Raw genomic sequence first — 18,532 nt, 5'->3', positions numbered from 1 at the left:
CTCCCCCCTGGCGTTCCAAACAGGAAGTACCTGCTGGTACCAAGAAGCCACAATCCCACAGACTTTGATTGAAGCATAAAAGTCTCTTATCATTTGGATTTGGGATTGAAGCCCAAAAGAACCAAGTAGTGGCAACATCTGCAGGAAACGTTGGTACCATTTTGCTGCAGACAGCTAAGTTTCATAAAACCAGGACGGACGGGAATTATATGATGTAGTCTCCACACAACAAGGTGCTTTATTAAAAATATAAATCCTCCCAAATAAATACATTCTTATACTTTTGCTTTTAATGGTTGGGGCTTTGGCTGTCCTGTCTAGCATATGAAACCATAGAGTACTTGACATTGAACAGTAAATTGGACTGAATTCTAAAGTCACGCTCTGTGCAGGAAGGGACGGACCTGCTTTTACGTCCTCAGATAGCTGGCTGCAAATGTCTGCTGCAGACTGTGACTTTGGTTGCAAAGGCTTTTTGCTAGATTATAATCTGCTGGGCACGACAAAGCTTGACGTGGTACCAATTGGTAGGTTGGGTAGGTCCTTTGTAGGCACACAGTTGAACAGGCTGACGTCTGTGACAGAGAGACAGGCGGTGAACAGGCTCCTGCCTGTCACATGCAATCCAGTGCATCTACTTGTACAGGATGGAGCAGCGTCTGTGACGGGTTCTGGGTACACACTGTATACAGGAATTTCTCACAGACATTTGTAACTGCATCACACCAAAGTAAGCACTTGTTTTTCCATACTTTTCTCATTCTTTGGTTTCTAAAGTTTGTAGATAATGCTTGATTTGATTAATTTTCTATTGGGATGAATTGAATCCCGATTATATGAAACCAAGAATTCTGCTTCCTCACAGTCAATGTTTTCTTAGAGCTCAGGAACTGCAGGCAGCTCTCTGACCAAAAATGCAGAACAGACAATCCCCTGCAGGAGGCTCACCATGACGGTCCTTCACCGTCAGGCGCTGGTGTCCACCGTGGGACTGGATGGGATCGCAATGATGTGGGTCAGATGTCCCAATTCTATACACATGTTTAGTAGCACTGGACAAAGTTTATAAGCTACTACCTCCTTATGTTTTCTATAATTTGTTTATTTTATTGTATGATCCTGCTGACATTACCATATAAAAAGAAAATATATACAAACAACATCCCAAAAAGTCTATTTCCTGTGTCAGTGGAGTCCTTGGTGATATTCCCTGCCCCCTTACATGTTTGTGAGATTTACAAGGCCACAGAGAAGAACAGGGTGCTCCCACAAATAACCAATCAAGATGCAGTCTGCTCCTGTGCTGTTTAGTAGCTGTTCCATTCCAGAGGCGCTTGACTGACAAACTGTGGATAACTGAAGACTTTCTAACCAATCTTTTATGTTGTGGCAATGAATGAGAAGACAAGTCTTGACTTCGATACGTGAAGCTTTATTCACTCATATGCCAAAAAACTGAAATAAAGCGGGCAAATCATCTTATATATGAACACTGAATCAGACCACGCCCAAAGCAACTGCAAAGCCTGTTGGGTGTGAAGCCCAGAGGCAAGGATAACCCCACACAGCCCCCCCCCGAACACCCAGAAAGGAACTCAAGTGTCCAAACCCATTCTGCAAGGGCGTTTAATGAGTCTGCCAAAACGGCTATGTCGACCCGCAGCCTGTGGAGCCAACTGTGGGACGCTGTTTGTAGAGCGTGGCAGATCTGGGGGTCTGGAAGGAGGACGCCCCCGGCGAGGAACTCGAGCTGGCTGCACAGCGTCGCCTGTCAACACAAACGCTGGTTTCAGCCGGTCCACTGTCACAAAGTCTCTGCGCCCACCCATGTCCAGGACAAAACATTTGTCCCCCTTCTCCAGGACACGAAACGGACCATCGTAGGGGGGATGAAGGGGCGAGCGGTGGGCGTCATGTCGGACAAAAACAAACTGGGCTGACTGGAGCGATGCAGGCATAAATGACCGTGGGACGCAGTGGTGCACGGGGCCAGGAGCCGACGGTAAACGGGGGCCCGGGGCAGACGACTCTAATAAAAACTCCCCAGGAATTCGGAGCGGCTGTCCAAACACTAACTCAGCGGAGGACGCGTCTAGGTCGGTCTTAGGAGCTGAGCGTAGCCCAAGTAGGACCCACGGCAAACGATCCAACCAACAGTCATCTGTGAGCGCTGCACGGAGGGCAGCCTTAAGAGAACGGTGGAAACGCTCGCACAACCCGTTCGCTTGAGGATGATAAGCCGCAGTACGGTGCACCTGCACCCCGAAAGATCGCGCCATTCCCGACCAAAGCTCCGAAGTGAACTGGGGGCCCCTGTCTGAAGTAATGTCTGACGGTAGACCAAAACGAGCAACCCAGGCAGAGAGAAAAGCACCGACCACGTCAGCAGATGTAGTGGAGGACAGAGGAACTACCTCAGGCCACCTGGTGGTCCGATCCACCATTGTTAACAAATGTGTGAAACCCTTCGAAGGAGGCAGTGGGCCAACCAAGTCCACGTGAACGTGGTCAAAACGCTTGGCTGGGATCGGGAAAGGTTCTAGGGGGGCTTTTGTGTGCCGGTGAACTTTGGCGCGCTGACATGCAACGCAAGCTGCGGCCCAGCCCTTCACATCCTTACGCAACCCAGGCCACACAAAACGGGAACTAACCAGCTTTACAGACGCACGTACACCTGGGTGGGAGAGGGAGTGAACAGATTCAAAAATGCGCTGCCGCCACCCGGCAGGAACCACCGGCCGTGGCCGTCCCGTGGAAACGTCACACAGGAGAGTTAGACCACCATCTTGCCACACAATATCCTCAAGCTTGAGGCCCGAACTACCAGAGCGGAGGGCAAGAATATCTGCATCACCAGGCTGCTCGGCGGCCATAGCAGAAAAATCCGTCCCAACAAGCACCGGGGAGACGAGTACGCGTGAGAGGCAGTCAGCAACAGTGTTGGACTTTCCGGCTACGTGACGTATGTCAGTCGTAAACTCAGAAATGGCTGCCAGATGGCGCTGTTGGCGCGCAGACCAAGGTTCACTCACCTTAGCCATGGCAAACGTAAGTGGTTTATGATCCACATAGGCAACGAAAGAACGTCCTTCCAACAAAAAACGGAAATGTCGAGTTGCCAAATACAGTGAAAGCAACTCGCGGTCAAACACACTATACTTGCGTTCCCGAGTCTGCAACTTGCGGCTAAAAAATGCAAGAGGCTGCCAAGCGCCCGCCACTCGCTGCTCTACCACAGCACCCACTGCTATATCTGAAGCGTCAGTAGTCAGCGCGATCTCAGCATCTGGGTCTGGGTGCGCGAGGAGTGCAGCCTTTGCTAAGGCTGACTTAGCTCCGTCAAATGCAGCAACGCGGTCTGGGGTCCATTCCACAGGGTCTGTGGCTTTCTTTGAACGCAAACTGTCATAAAGCGGTTGTAACAGGTGGGCAGCCCGGGGAATGAACCTGTTGTAAAAGTTCACCATCCCCAAGAACTCCTGTAGGGACTTAACCACTTCAGGGCGGGGAAATTTAGCCACGGCCTGAACTTTGACGGGAAGAGGAACCGCACCCTGCGCTGAAATTCGATGGCCCAAAAAATCAATGGCTGACAAACCAAACTGGCATTTAGCCGGGTTAACGATCAAGCCGTGGATTTCCAACCGCTGGAAAACTTCCTTTAGGTGCATGAGATGCTCTTCAGGGGAGGGGCTGGCCACCAAAATGTCGTCTAGATAGACGAACACGAACTCGAGACCGCGTAGCACGGAGTCCATTAACCTTTGAAAGGTTTGGGCTGCACCTTTTAGACCGAAGGGCATGCGCAGGAACTCAAAAAGACCAAAAGGAGTGATCACTGCAGTCTTAGGCACGTCTTCTGCCCGCACAGGAACCTGATGGTAACCGCGCACCAGGTCCACTTTGGAAAAAATTGAGGCGCGGCACAAACGAACCGAAAAATCCTGAATGTGGGGAATGGGATAACGGTCAGGTGTTGTAGCGTCGTTCAGACGGCGAAAATCCCCGCACGGGCGCCAGGAACCATCTGCCTTGGGCACCATGTGGAGGGGCGACGCCCACGGGCTGTTAGAGCGCCTCACGATACCCAGACTTTCCATGGTGGCGAACTCCTCCTTAGCGATGGAGAGTTTTGCCGCATCGAGGCGCCGTGCACGAGCAAAAACTGGCGGGCCCTTAGTGGGGATGAAATGCTCCACGCCGTGCTTAGCCACAGTGGAGGAAAAGGCGGGGGTGGTCAAGGATGGAAACTCAGCCAACAAACTCTGAAAAACGTCATCGCATGACAAAAAATGCGCGCGCATGACAGGCCCAGACCCCCCAGCTGCACATGGGACAGTGGCAAAAGTGATCGCGTCTATTAGTCTGCGGTTAGCCATGTCCACCAACAAACTATGTGCACACAAAAAATCTGCACCGATAATGGGAACAGAAACGGAGGCAACGACAAATTCCCAATTGAACTTACGTCCATGAAAACATACAGTTGTCCTTTTGGTCCCAAAAGTCCCGATAGCAGATCCGTTAGCCGCACACAGCGGCGGTCCACCGGTGGACATCTCTGAGCCGGAGGGGGGAACCAAACTCTTCTGGGCGCCAGAGTCCACCAAGAAACGACGTCCGGAGCAAGAGTCCGTAACAAACAGCAGCTCTCCACGTTCGCCAGCACTCACAGCTGCTACCGAGTGCCGGCTGCTGCGTTTCCCGAACTCAAAAACGCACATGGCGGGACACAGCGCTTTGCTTTCCTTCCGAACCTCTGATGGAAACGGCACAGGGAGGTCCCGCGGCGCGCGCCCTCGCCGACTGCAGACACCGATACCGGATCGTCCTCCGTCTCCTGCATGTGGGCATCAGACGTCACGTGCTGCACGGCAAAACGCCTGGTAGCCAGTAGAACTCGGTCCGCTTCCTCAGCCAGTCCTCTGTAATCTCCCGCTGCCAGGCGAGGAGAGTTGGCCAAAGCCGCGCGCACGGGCGGTGGGAGCTGCCGCAAAAAAAATGTGCGGGAAAAGAAAACCGCCCTCATCCGAGCCGAGCAGCGAGAGCATGCTGTCCATCAAGTCCACAGCCGAACTGTCTCCCAGGCCCGACATGCTGAGGATCTTCTCTGCTCTCTCTGAAGCAGACAGGCTGTATCTCCGCAGCAGAAGCTCCTTCAGAGCCGCGTACTTCTCCTGCGGGGGCGGGCTGCGCAGCAGCGGCATTGCCCTGCGTGTGGACTGCTGATCCAGAGCAGCCACCACCAAGTAGTACCTGGCGTCATCCGTGTGCACCCCGCGCAGATGAAAAAGGGCTTCGACATGCTGGAACCAGGAGGCGGGATCGCTCTGCCAGAACTCGGGCAGCTTCACGGCGGCGGCAGCTAGCATGGCCGGGTCCCCGCGCGCGGGAGATGGCGAGGTCACTGAAGATGACGTTGAAACTCGCGCGTCTGCTGGTTCTGACATTATTCACGATTGGGGTCACCAATGTGGCAATGAATGAGAAGACAAGTCTTGACTTCGATACGTGAAGCTTTATTCACTCATATGCCAAAAAACTGAAATAAAGCGGGCAAATCATCTTATATATGAACACTGAATCAGACCACGCCCAAAGCAACTGCAAAGCCTGTTGGGTGTGAAGCCCAGAGGCAAGGATAACCCCACACAGTAACCAAACTTCAAGCTTGACCCCATTTGTCACTCTAATTAAATGGAAACTTCCAAAGTTCCAAGAAGCCAAAATCCTATTGACTTCTATAGAGAAATAAACAGCTGTCACTCATTCTATTGGTCAGAAAAAACATTCTGATACCTTTTTGTACACACTCTTGATAACCCTAATTTTTTCCATGATATTTTTTCTTTAGTTCAAGTTAATTAAATTATAAACTAACCAATCAGACGCCTCAACAAAAGTATGTGGAGCCAGCTGGCCCCCACATCCAACATTCAAAATGTGGGACAGATTTTGAGTAGCCAGCTTTCAAATAGTACGGGTGTGGCCTTCCAACAGGCTCACTCGTAATTGGCTGAGAGTGGACTTGGACCGATTAAGACCAATCACTGCTTCCTGATGACATCTTGCTCCAACGTGGTGGCGTCCGTTAAGAACGCCGACTGAATTGACGTCATTTGTTGGATCTGAAAGTAAACCATTTTCTATGGACGACATCACTGAGTCAAGCTCTCAGATACAGTCAATGAGGTTTTGTCCTAAATATAATCATTTTTTATTGTCGATTGAAATACATACTGTTTGTGTACTTAAAAAATGGTTAGTTCCTGTCACCAAATGAAAGCTAACCGTTATTCGGCAACTTCCGAATAGATCTTCAAAGAGTCACTGTCAGCATTAAAGATGTGTAGATCAATACCAACACATTTTAGGGCTCATAAATAACCTGCACCACCTTTGTGCTCATAAATGCAGTGGCTGCAGAGCAGGCCTCTGTCCAGTAATGCATTACAAATCACTCCTTTACACCACCAGGTACGTCTACCCACACGGATGCATTACAGTCTTGGCGCAGAGCTTTGATTGATTGCTTTTAAAGTTACAAGCAGTTGACAGGATATAAGCTATCCCCTGTTTCAGCTGAGATTGATCTACTTTGCCATCACAGACTGATATTGGGGATTCATTTTGCCCCGCGCTCTCAGTACCAAACGATTGATCTCTGCACAAACATCTTCCTTCTGTAGATTTTAGCCCCCTTATTGGTTTCTGAAGCACTGGTAACCATGAACACATGCAAACTAAAAAAACCTTCACAATATTCTGGTTTTACCAGTAATATTAGTCTACAAAGGAGTAAAGGCAGAGTGGTTACAAGGTTAAGGGAAAATCTAAATAAAAATGTTTATATACCTGTAGAATGAAAATCAAGTTTAGGAAACGACATGTTTAGGTACAAATTTGACCCCTTGATGCACAATGATGCAAATGTGCATTAAACCACGTTGGTGGTTTAAAAATTTTAATCCAGAATCTATTTGAAAGCAAAAACATGTGACTTTTTGGTTGTTGCTGGAAATAAATTCAGGAGTCAAGGGGTTAAAAAACTATAGTTTAGAAAAAGGTCAGTTATCTTTGAATTTTCTCTTTTCATTCTTTTTTTGTGTGTTTTATAAATACGGTTCCATTAGATTGGAGATAAGCAGGCTTTTTTGAGCTGTAAGATAAAAAAAAAAGATAATATGTTCAGTATTCAAATTTTATAAGTTTTGAAAGATTAATGAACATCAAACCACCCTCTATGATCACTAAAACATAATTATTCACTTCCTGGTGCTGAAAGCAATAACTCCTGCATTTGCCTCCGTTTTTTGTTGTTGTCTCTTTTAGTCATTAAGACACAAAGATGCTGTTCCTTTCTTTGATTTGTGTTCTCTCTCAGAAACTTTGAAGTCATCTTTCGTTTCTTCATCTCATAGCTGATGCTCTGTGTTGTTCTGTCCACCTTTTCCCTCTCTGCCTCTTATGTCAACACTTTCTCCGTCTCACACCAGCTTGACAAAAACACGAAATTAGGCCAAGATAAAACAAGCAAACAGCCTGTGGTACTGGAACACATATTTTCCCATCTCTTACCCATGGGGGGTAAATATAGCATTTGGAGTACTGTGGCATAATTTGTGTGCAGTGTTAATGCCATCATATTTCTTAGCTGTTTGTGCAAAGTGACATTCCCCCAGAGGAGCAAGTGGATAGTGGGTAAAGGAAAATTCTGACTTAGTCTCAGGTGTGGCGTGAACTGCGAATTTGCAAAAAATACTGTTCAGGTCATGGTTAGTGTTGATAGCGATGCCATGGCAGGCCTCTGCCTCCATCCCTCATCTCCTATGAGAAGTTGGCCTGCCCTGCCCGGTAGGCAGTTCCAGCTCCAATTACTCAGACCAATGTGGCGTAGAACTGTGTCACTCTGAATTATACATGGCCTTTGTTCATCCTTAACCTAAGAGCACAGGAGACAGCAGTGGAGTATGTTTACACTCATTCCTCCACTGAAACATTTATGAGGCTGAGAAGTAACAAAGAAAAACCTAAAACACACAAAATATTACAAACATATCTCTGCTTACAGTTCAAAACATCTGACTAACTATTCAATCATTTTTGATTGTCAAATAAATGAAGATGCATCTTATCCAAGAAGAAAAACAGTCCTAATCCAGGTGACTTTTTCTGCTATGGAACCATCGTGGATGAATGAGTCTACACAGATTTGTCAAATAATTGTTTATCCTCAAGCTGCACATGTGGTCAGAGACAGTTTACCAGTATTTTTATAGATTAACCAGCCATCAGCTCATCACACTCACCTGGAATGTTTGAAGTGTTCTCCACTAAGACTCCAAATTATCAGGGATTTTTTTTTCAAATAACAAAATAAATAAAATAAAAAGGATAATTAAATTGGATTTGGATTTACAACCCTGGGTTTTGCAGCTGCAACATTATGCAGCCTTTCTGAGCAGAAACTATAAATTCTTTGGGAAGCCTTATGCAAAACCAGCTCAGTTTTTTTTACGTCTTTATTCTGTTCAATTAATTTGCCTAAATGTTTTATGTATGGACTGTACAGTTCTGACATTTTAAAAGCATCCGGTTTACTTGATCTATTTTGTGCAGACTACATTTCAAAAGAATAATCCAAGTTTACCAAAGAAAATAAAACACACCTCTGATGTTGTTTAACATACAACCAGTGTATACGCTTTTTTATCTGATACCATAAAGAAATGGTCCACAAGTTTTGGGCTGCAGTCCGGTTCTGGTCCGTGGGTCACTCAGTACCAGGCTGCAGATTTTTAAAAAATACAGTAGGTAATTTTTATGATCTCTGTTGTTTATTTTCAGATTCTGAAGGAAGTTTTATTTTGTAAAACATACCAGATTCTGGATTTACAGAAAATGAAGATTAAATCAAATTAAGCTGCTGATTTGTGGAAACTTAATAAAAATGGGCCATTTAGGAATTGTCCTACAGCAAAGCTAAATTAGAGAGGCCCATGTTAAGAAACATCCGCACAGAAAACAACCGTCTGTGCTAAAAACAATCAAGCAACATTTATTTAAGAAACTACTGCACAAATATTTGCTGCATGCCAGCATCATTTGCAGGATCCTAAGGCTGAAGCAGCAAAACCTGATCTATTTAAAACTACAGTTTTAAATTATCCTCAACACCTGGGCAGGTACAGGTAAGGAAAAGTGGGTCAATGATAGGGAGGGTGTTGGAGTTCAACTGCCACATGACAGCGCCCAGCAACACAAAGCAGGAGGTCATGAACAAGGACACACTGTTCGGTTTGTGAATTTTCTCAAGTGTCAGTGTCTAATATAAAGTCTGAAGTGACCTCAGCATAGCATCAAGCACAAAGAAAGCTTGATAAAATGATAAAAGTCAGAAGGCTTTAAACTCATGATCTTTAGTTTGAAAGCAGGGGGCAGTCGTTTGGCCTCACAAATGAGCCAAATAAGTTAGCATGGCAGAATACTGCTGTGACAATGAGGTAAAGGCTGAAATTAAATGGTATATTCATTCATCCTCTGTCCCTTCTTGTCCCTTTCGGGTTCAAGGGGTTCGGGAGCCTATCCCAGTCACTTGTGGGTGAAGGGAGGGGACATCCTGGACAGGTCGCCCGCCTGTCGCAGTAAACGGTTCATACCTTTAATACATACAGATTTACATGTCTGAAAAAAGGATAATGAGGATGGGTGGCATATAAAGGCAGGCGATTTAATTTTCTTGATTTTTACAGCAATGAAAAAGTAAAACACAAGTCATTACTGGAAAGAATGAGGGGCTTCAGAACATCAGTTTTCAAAGTGATTGTTTCACAACTGATTTAACTAAAACTGCCCTGACACTAATATGGTCAAAGTATGAGGCTCACATGCTGGACTTTAAACATGTAGTTGTAGAGTTAGATAAGCTAGTTTTCTCTATGAGTTCTGGTACATCGCTTGTCCGTCCTGGGGGAGGATCCCGCCTTGATGTGGACACCCCTGAGGTTTCTTCTTTCTTTTCTGGAATCCGTTTTTTATTTTTTTATTTTAGGAGTTTTTCCTTAAGGAGTGTCTAAGGGCAGGGATGCCCTGATTAGTTTAGCCATTACCCATTGAATTCTATGCTCTTTATGATTTATGTTTATTACACAACTTCCGGTTTGAAGCCCATTAAGACAACTATTGAATAGATTAGAATAGAATAGGTCTATAATAATCCCTAAGGAAATTTAAAAAAGGCCATCTGCTCACACTTAAAAACACACACACACATTAAAAACATTAAAAATAGTTTTTAAAAAAATAGCAAAAGAGTAATAGATAAAAAAATTAATTGGTAATTTTAAAATCAGTGGGTAAAAAATAAAAAAAATAAAAATAAAATACAATAAATTACTTCCAAGATGCCCTGCCAGAGAGTTGTATTGCCTGATGGCACGAGGAGCAAAAGGTTTCTTCAGTCTTTCTGTGGAGCAGCGCTGGGACAGCAGTCTGTTGCTGAATGTCCTCCTCCTGCTGGTGAAGGCCTCATGTTGGGGATGTGAGGGATTCCTCATGATGGCCCTGAACCTGCTCAGAGTTTTCTGCTCTGCCACCTCCTCCACCGGATCCAGCTGCAGTCCCTCCACAGAGCTCGCCCTCTTGATGATCCTGTTGAGCTGCAGATGTTCTTCTTGCTGGTATTGCACCAGCACTCAGCAGCATAGAGGAGAGCCCTCTCCACCACCGACTGGTAAAACATGTGCAGCAGTTTTGTGCAGATGTTGAAGGAGCGCAGCCTCCGGAGAAAGTACAGCCTGGACTGGCTCTTCTCGTAAAGCTGGTCCGTGTTGGTAGTCCAGTCCAGCTTGTGGTCCAACACACCCCCCAGGTACTTGTATGTCTGTACCATCCGTACGCTTTCTCCCTCTAGGTGCACGGGCTGAGGTGTAATATTGGCCAACATGAATGAAATTTAATTGAAAGTGGACATGTTTGACAGAATGTAATTTTCTTGTTTGATCAAACAGATCTCACACACAACATGTTAAAGTTCACATCAACGTGTTGAGAAAAATGAATTTCGCTCAGTTTTTGTTCATCTTATTAAGTAAAAATGCCCGCAGTGGTGACGCTACTTTGAGTAAATCAATACTGTGACGCTTATCAAGCTCATTTACTAATGAGTGTCCATCTGTTGTTGCATAACCACTTCTAATGCGATATCCCAGATAACAGGTCACAACCTTTTTCTGCAATCGGAGCTCCATCATTCCATTAATTTGATCTGGCAGTTTGCTGACTGCATGTGTGAACCAGTCGGGTTTGCTAAATCCAACTGTCTGATATTCAGTAAGTCGCACACTCCTTTGGGTCAGCAGGTGGCGATGAACTCTGCGGCTCCTCTGGGGAGGACAAACCTTTTAATGAGGATGATCAATCTAAAATCTATTTGTTATGTCACGGTTTCATACTATAACCAGTTTGGATCATTTAATCATTTGCTTGGGGAACTCAACACTTGTATCATTACTTTCCAACTGCATCTCAAAAATGTTCGACACGGTTCCAGGATGGGCAAACTTTCTTCTTTTATTTATGGCTTTTAAGGGAGTCTGGATTTTTAAAAACGTTTAACAAATTTGATTTGGTCGTTGTTTTGTATGAATACTGTAACAACCTTGATAACTGACCAAGCTGTGAAAAGTCCATGTGATACCATCAAATGAGACAACGCAAAGAGGAAAAGATGGTTTAAGTACGGGAGTTGCTCAAAGAAGCTAAGTTTAAAATATTTCTTTCCACAATTTTTAGGCAAATTTTAGGAACAGAGTTAGGTTAAAAGACCTGAAGTAACTTGGAATTTAGGAATTCTGGGAAAATAACCCTTTTATTTTGTGACACTTTTCAGACAAAACAAGCAGATCGAGACAACAGTAGCCATGGATGACTTACACTGATTCACAATAATTAATAGCTTCATTGGAAAAATGTTAGGGAGCAACTCTCTACTTTAAAAATTAAACCGCTTCCTGTTATCACTCATCAGAACATTACGGTTATTAAGGTTCACAGCTGGATAATGTTTTCATAAATTAAATTAGGTATTAATCTAAACAGCAGCTGGACAAGGAAAAGCAACTTTATTATATAGCACCTTCACCCTGAGGCCATTCAGTGTTTGACAGGGAAAAGCGACGTTTTTTCATTTTGACTGTTGGTGGAGAAATATATCAGTAAATCAGCTTAGATGCTGCTGTATTTTGGATAAAAAGATGCAAGAGAGCACAGTCAAAGTATATATATCATATGTTCAGGTAGTCTAAACTTCCTTTGCCGGTCCAACACAGAGCAGACACAAAATCAGTAAAATCAAAACAATTCAGAATACAAAAAAACAACAAAATAACCTAAAAAATGTCATCATAGAATTTAGATTAGCTATTTAACAGACTGCGGCTGGTATAAAGTCCCACTAGCTCTGATGCACCCAGGTGTGATACTTGTCTAAAACTCCAAGTAGCTCTCTTTGTCCTTGGCGGTAAAGATCTGAATATGTGGAGTCTGTAGACATCAGTAAAGCTTTGAACCATTATTGTAAATTGTGAACCAAACCAAGAAACTATGTTAAATGAAAAGATGAATTCCATGAAACCTTTAAAACAAAAGCTGAAAGAATGTTGGAGTTTTCAAAGTTTATGTAGAAAAATAAAAACGTCGCTGCTGGCATTTCTAAAGAGGTATTTAGTGTTAAAGTGAAATTATGGTATGGAGATGGAGGAAACAGTTGATCAATTCTTTGGTTTTTGATGCATTTAGGTCCAAACGATTTACCTTGCTCATTAAAAAAGTGTCCAGTTCATGCTGTAGCACGTCTTTATTGGTAGTTTCCATAATGATGGTATTGTCCAGAAATATGTAAAAACAATGGAAAAATCTGCAGTTGCCATTTCCTCACTCATATACTCCTCACTCAAATCGGAAGTATCTTCAGAAAAGAATGTACCTTCTGCTCCTTTTTCCTAAAGTAAAGGTTACTTAAGGTCCATCTGAATGTTTTAAATCATTCACAGCAAAAACATCTGGGGTATTTAAACAATATATATGGGAACATGGTACAGTTCCCCAAAGAGACAGGATCCTAGATCCTAAAGCGACTAAATAGCACGGTAAAAACAAAAACACAAATATTGTCTATTATTCCAAAAGTTATCTGAGAGGGACTCCAGCACAAGACAGCATGCTTCACGTCTCGTCTATAGCTGAGCAGAGCTGCTAGCAGAACAAAAACAAAATGTTCTGCTCATTTGCAAGACTGCCCCAAAAGAAACACGCAGAGATGCATAAAACGTGTTCAAGCCCTTTGATGATTTGATTCATCGGCCACGACATAAGCTCCTCTTTGAATGTACAAGTCAAAATTTCACAGCCCTATTACCCTCGAAACAGAAGCACACGTGACTGTCAACATTCTTCACGACCTCCACCTGAGCAACCCCCCCATTTCTAAAATGCATACAATCTGATTTGAATGAAATATTCGATGGAATAGAATCTTTGTCATAGAACAGCAGCACTGTGCGTTGTACGTCAAGACTGTGAAATGCGTTTAGTCCAGTTTTATTGCTGAAACAACTCATGACAAACCGCTGTCTGTGTCCTCTCCAAGGTCATAAATAGTGTTTTTTTTTCCCACAGAGTTCCTCTTCAGTAGGATGTTGATGTTCACCAATTAGAAAGACACATTTAAATCTGTTTTACATTCACAATTACACGACCACTTAAAAGCCCCTTGGAGCCGTGAGGATTAAAATACTAAATCATTTTTAGTATGCAAGATATGTCTTGCCACCTCATTTAATATTCAGCACCTGTAAGTGTTGGCACTAAAGTAATCCCTTACAGATTCTATTGTCATCACTATTTACCGCTCCAAGAAGAGGCTAGCCCCTCTGTCTTGAGGTTCCTCTGAAATCAGCATGCAAGATTACGTAGCAAAAACACCAAATCATCCATCCTGTTATGTAACTCATCCGTGACTAAATCGCTGTGCTAGATGGAGTCGTGAGTATAAAAATCCTAATGGATAAAGAAAACAGAAAAAAAACATGAAACACCACTATGGATTTAGTTTGAGTGTCACCGTGGATTGGAAATAAAAATGTTGATTGAATTGATAAACACACCCCCTCACTTGTTTGTTCTGTTTTAGCTCAGATCACATGAGCTCTATGGACTTTTCAATTGATTGGATTTATTAATAACACACGCTTGTCACTTTTAAACAACTATTTTCTGCTATTACGCACTCAGCCTCACACATTATGTTCTGTGGGGGTGGAGGAAGAAAGAAAATAAATTAGAGCAAAGGGGAGGGAGGGGGAATTCCTCTTCTCCAATATAAATAGAGCAGAGGAGTGCTATGCTTATGGATTTGCTGCACTGCTCGTGGATGATTTACTCATAAACACTTAATTTGGGTCAAGCACCGGAAGACAAGCAGACTCTGGCGTTAACACTCACCGTTTGGAAGCTTGTGGCTGTTCTCCATCAGCCATTCAAAGAGGTTGGTAAAATTACAGTTGCACACCCATGGGTTGCCCTCTAGCCTCACCACCCGCAGGGAGGGCAACTGTTTCAATGCCCCCACCTTCAGGGTAGACAATGCATTACGTTCCAGTTCAAGTTCTCTCAGAGAGGTGAGGCCCAGGAAGGCATCCTCGTTGACATTGCTGAGATACGGGTTGTTTCCCAGTCGCAGTTTGATCAGGCTCCGGGTCTCCCCGAAAGTCCCCTTGGGGATTTCAGTCAAATTGTTACTGCCCAAGTCCAGGAAGACCAGTCTAGAGGAGGTGCTCAGGGTCCCGGGTTCTATGTGTGAGAGGGAGTTGTTCCGGAGGTCCAGATAAACCAAGTCACTGTACAGAACCAGGAAGTCCGAAGGAATGCGAGGTATCCAGTTGTCAGCCAACAAAAGCCTACGGATGTCCAAAGGGATCTCCTCGGGTAGCCGGGTCAACCCACGACCGCTGCAGTCAACAGTGTGAGGATCGGGGCAAAGGCAGATCGCTGGGCAGTTTTCCCCCAGGGTCCATAAGGCAGAGGACAGCAAGACGAGGATAGTGTGAAGCCAGCAGACGCATGGCAACATGGTCAGAAGGGTGAAATGTGTTAGGAAAGAAAACACTTCGATTGGGGACGAAGAGGAGAAGGGTGGGGGGGGTGACGGCAACAAGGTGGGGGTCAGAGGGCAGGAGATTGGGATGAGGGAGGGGAAAGGGGTGGAGGGGATCAGTCCTCCTGAATGAACATCCTGACGTTATGGAGATGGATTACTGAAAGAGCTCTGGAATTGCGAGACAACACAACGGAGACGACAACTGGTTTCCAACAGATCATGTAGCAAGCGGCAAAGGCAGAAGAGCAGCCTGCCTGCTGTGAGTGGACAGAGAGGGGAAGACGGGCAGCGAGAGAAAACGTGCCTGACACAAAGAGGAGTGGCGCTCCGAGGAGCAAAATGGGTTCGAGCGATCGTAGACTGAAGGAAAGTCTGGGACACACACAGGGGAGAAGAGGGGGGTTGAGGAGGAAGCCGAGTCCGCCACACTACCCTACAGTTGGTCTGGCGGCAGGGACAGACAAAGACAATGAGGGCTCTGACACAAAAGGATATATGAAGGTGTGATTCAAGCATGACAAGCACAGAGTTATATCGTTGCATTCCTCCATTAGTCCGAGGTCCGAGGATCAGAAAAGCCCGACGATCTGAAAAGAAAGAGAGAGAAGCTCACGGAGCATCGCTCAAGTGTGTGGTGGTGGTGTTGTTTTTCCCCCCTCCCCTCAATTTTCCCTCTATGTCTCCCAGAGCCCGGCACATGCTGTAAAAAAAAAAACCACACACACAGCACGGGTTAGGGTTCCTCTGTCCGTCTGCACCGTCTCAAGGCTGCTTCAACGAGAATGGAAATGTCCAGGCAGGAGCCCCGTGGATGCAGCGCTGAGCTGCACAGCCATGCCAATCCAACGTCTGCCTCTGTGTGTACCACAGCTTATCTCATGCCCTCTCCCCTCTCCTCATTTTCAGGGGGGCGTGCCTGAACTAAGCTGTCAACATGTGATGTCACTTCCCATAGTGGGAAGAAACGATTGGTTGGATGAGACTATCAAAAATGCAGGACTAGTAATACGTGATACTTAGGAGAAGATGTGTAGGTCAGGAAGAAAAAGAAAATCATCCTAAATGAACCACAAATGCACCTGGAGAACATTTGCAGATATTCACCTGCATGTTAATTAGGTTTATCATGTAGAAAATTATTTTTAGTGCAGGGTTTTAAGGTGCCACAAAGACAATTTCTCAAGGGAGCGAGTAAACAAAGGGTTGATGGTAAATGAAGGCAGGCCTGCCCACAACTCAGAGGCAAACTTCTAATGAACTCCTGCCGCTCTGCAGAAACAAGGTCCTGGAAACTACCGTTTTTTTTTTTTTTTTTTGCCTAAAAACGGCATAATCAGGATAAAAAGACCACTGTAAAAGGCTTTGCAATCAAAGCTGATAGGAGTGGGACTTTGTCTTTTCAAATCTTTATAGTAACATAAGTCCAGTATTATAGAATGAAACGTTTAAAAAAATTGCACTTAAAAGAAAAAATCTGTGAAACAGGTAAACTGTGTCACAGCGTAGGGCCACTAAATTTAAAATCTTGATGGCCTGTTGATAACATTTAGAGTTTGGTGTGTTTCTGAATTTGTAACAGTTGCTGTGTCTGCTGTTTCAACAATGAGAGGTTACTTCAGAAGGGCGTCCTGAACCTGCAATGTCAGGAAGGGTGATAAGCAGGCCACAGAAGACGGTGCAGAGGGGGGACCGGTGGTTGTCTCAGCCTCATTACAGCTCTCATCTGCCATCTCTGCTGGGGGGCTCAGAGGGCATGACCCCACAGATTCTTGTATGTATAAAGATGTTTTATTTATCCATTTATTTCGGAGAGCTCTTCATTATGATGATTTGCAACAGTTTTCTGACCTGTAAAAAAACCTGACATTGTTAGGTACTGGTGGTGTACAGCAGTGGTATTGTTAGGCCTTTTTTGGGGGGGCTGAATCGCCTCTAAAATATTCTTAAGACCCCCTTATATTATTTAAGGATTTGACTTTTTTAACACATTACTTTTTTTACATAAATACTCAGAAATACAAATATTAATGAATGTAAACGTATCCGTATATGATCATAAATCTATTGGTCCCATTCAATTGACAGTGTTGAGCTGAGTTCACACCACACACGATTTGCGCGGCGACCAGTTTTTAGTGTCAAGTCAAAGGTACAGACGCGATCAAAGGTCCTGCGGCGCGAATTGAGCGACATGCCTGCTGCGCCCCTACCCGCCTAAAAGGAGGGGGGGGGGTTATTAAGACCTAGTGGTGTATACTGTAGAGATGTTTTGCTCAAGCGTGCGGCTCGACTCTGTATCGATCTTTCAAAGCCAAAGTGTCATTGTTGGCGTATCGAGCGCTCGCTTGAGATGGCGTTTGACTTTCAAAATGTATCTTCATTTCACCCTCATGGATTGCTGACCATCTTTGCCAGTTTTGAAGTCAAAGCGGGGTTCTTATAGAGAGGCAGAACTCATCCTGTGTTTGTGGCGATAAGATTGCAGTAAAGAGTCGGTCACTGTGTTTTGTTTTTTTAAGCGTCTTATTTGCAAGTCAGTGTTGAACTTTTTTCTTGGCCGCATGGACCCAGAGGAAGGGTTAATGTAACACTTTTGATTAAGGATACATTAGACTGGGCAGATTCGTCTCAGGGAGGAAATGTGGAGATGCAAAATCACACAGGACTCCTTCAGCTGATTTGAAGTTGATATATTTACAGTGAACAAGCTACAAAATAATTGACAGACAATATGTACAATGCGAAATAACCATATATATATATATATTTTTCTTTTAGTCCAGTGTCCAACAAGTTCACCCTTTTTGGGTGATTCAGAAATAGTCTTTGGAGTCAGCTGAGTTAGCTCCGATGATTGGTGCTTGAGCAATGCCGGTAAAGTTATTGATGAGGGTTCATGTGATTGTATCCTACCGCGTTAGTAGGGACAGTTGGCGTTTTTGTCCAGGTGGGCTCTGTTAACTCGCCATCAGCAGATGGGAAGAGGATTCCTCCCGATGGAAAAAAAACCTGGCCTGTATAAACAGGACCAAATACTTATTTAAAACATGGAATTATGTTTTAAAAATAAGTTCATGACAAAAGCTTTCCAAATATGCATTTTTCCTGTGATTTTCTGATCTGATTCTCTGATCAGAAACAATGCAATCACTACAACATAATTCATAATCATCAATTCATAATAATTAACATGCGCATGATTATTAGTTCGGTTTGTTTAGAGTACTCACAATTGATTTTAAAATAAACAGTTCATATAGTTTTCCAAACAATTTGTTTTGTTTACATGATCTCAAACCGGGATCAGCTGTGAGATCAGCTGGCGCCCGCGCCTGCTGACTCGCACACATACAAAAGAAAACTGTCACTCACCAG

The 18,532-nt window shown here is 44.4% G+C and overlaps 1 protein-coding gene across 3 annotated transcripts in view; it reads right to left on the bottom strand.

Annotated features, from left to right (window-relative positions):
* The window catches only part of lrrc38b (leucine rich repeat containing 38b), a 36,483-nt gene extending 20,440 nt beyond the window's left edge, over window positions 1–16,043 (bottom strand). Inside the window, exons 1-3 of one of the 3 annotated variants that reach the window (XM_020703612.3) lie at window positions 15,883–16,043; window positions 15,653–15,744; window positions 14,503–15,140 (exon numbers count right to left, since the gene is read on the bottom strand). In XM_020703612.3, the coding sequence (XP_020559271.1) occupies window positions 14,503–15,140; window positions 15,653–15,708 (694 nt within the window). In that variant the 5' untranslated portion in view covers window positions 15,709–15,744; window positions 15,883–16,043. Of the gene's footprint in view, window positions 1–14,502; window positions 15,141–15,652 lie in introns of all 3 variants that reach the window. The other 2 variants (XM_020703614.3, XM_020703611.3) reach the window with 2 other exon arrangements.
* Between the last annotated feature and the right edge of the window lie 2,489 nt (window positions 16,044–18,532).

The sequence above is a fragment of the Oryzias latipes genome, chromosome 5, assembly GCF_053564925.1.
Source record: "Oryzias latipes strain Hd-rR chromosome 5, Olatipes_Hd-rR_3.1".
NCBI classification, from domain to species: domain Eukaryota; kingdom Metazoa; phylum Chordata; class Actinopteri; order Beloniformes; family Adrianichthyidae; genus Oryzias; species Oryzias latipes.
The sequence above is the reverse complement of the archived record's forward strand: the minus strand, read 5'-3'. Positions and strand labels throughout refer to the sequence as shown.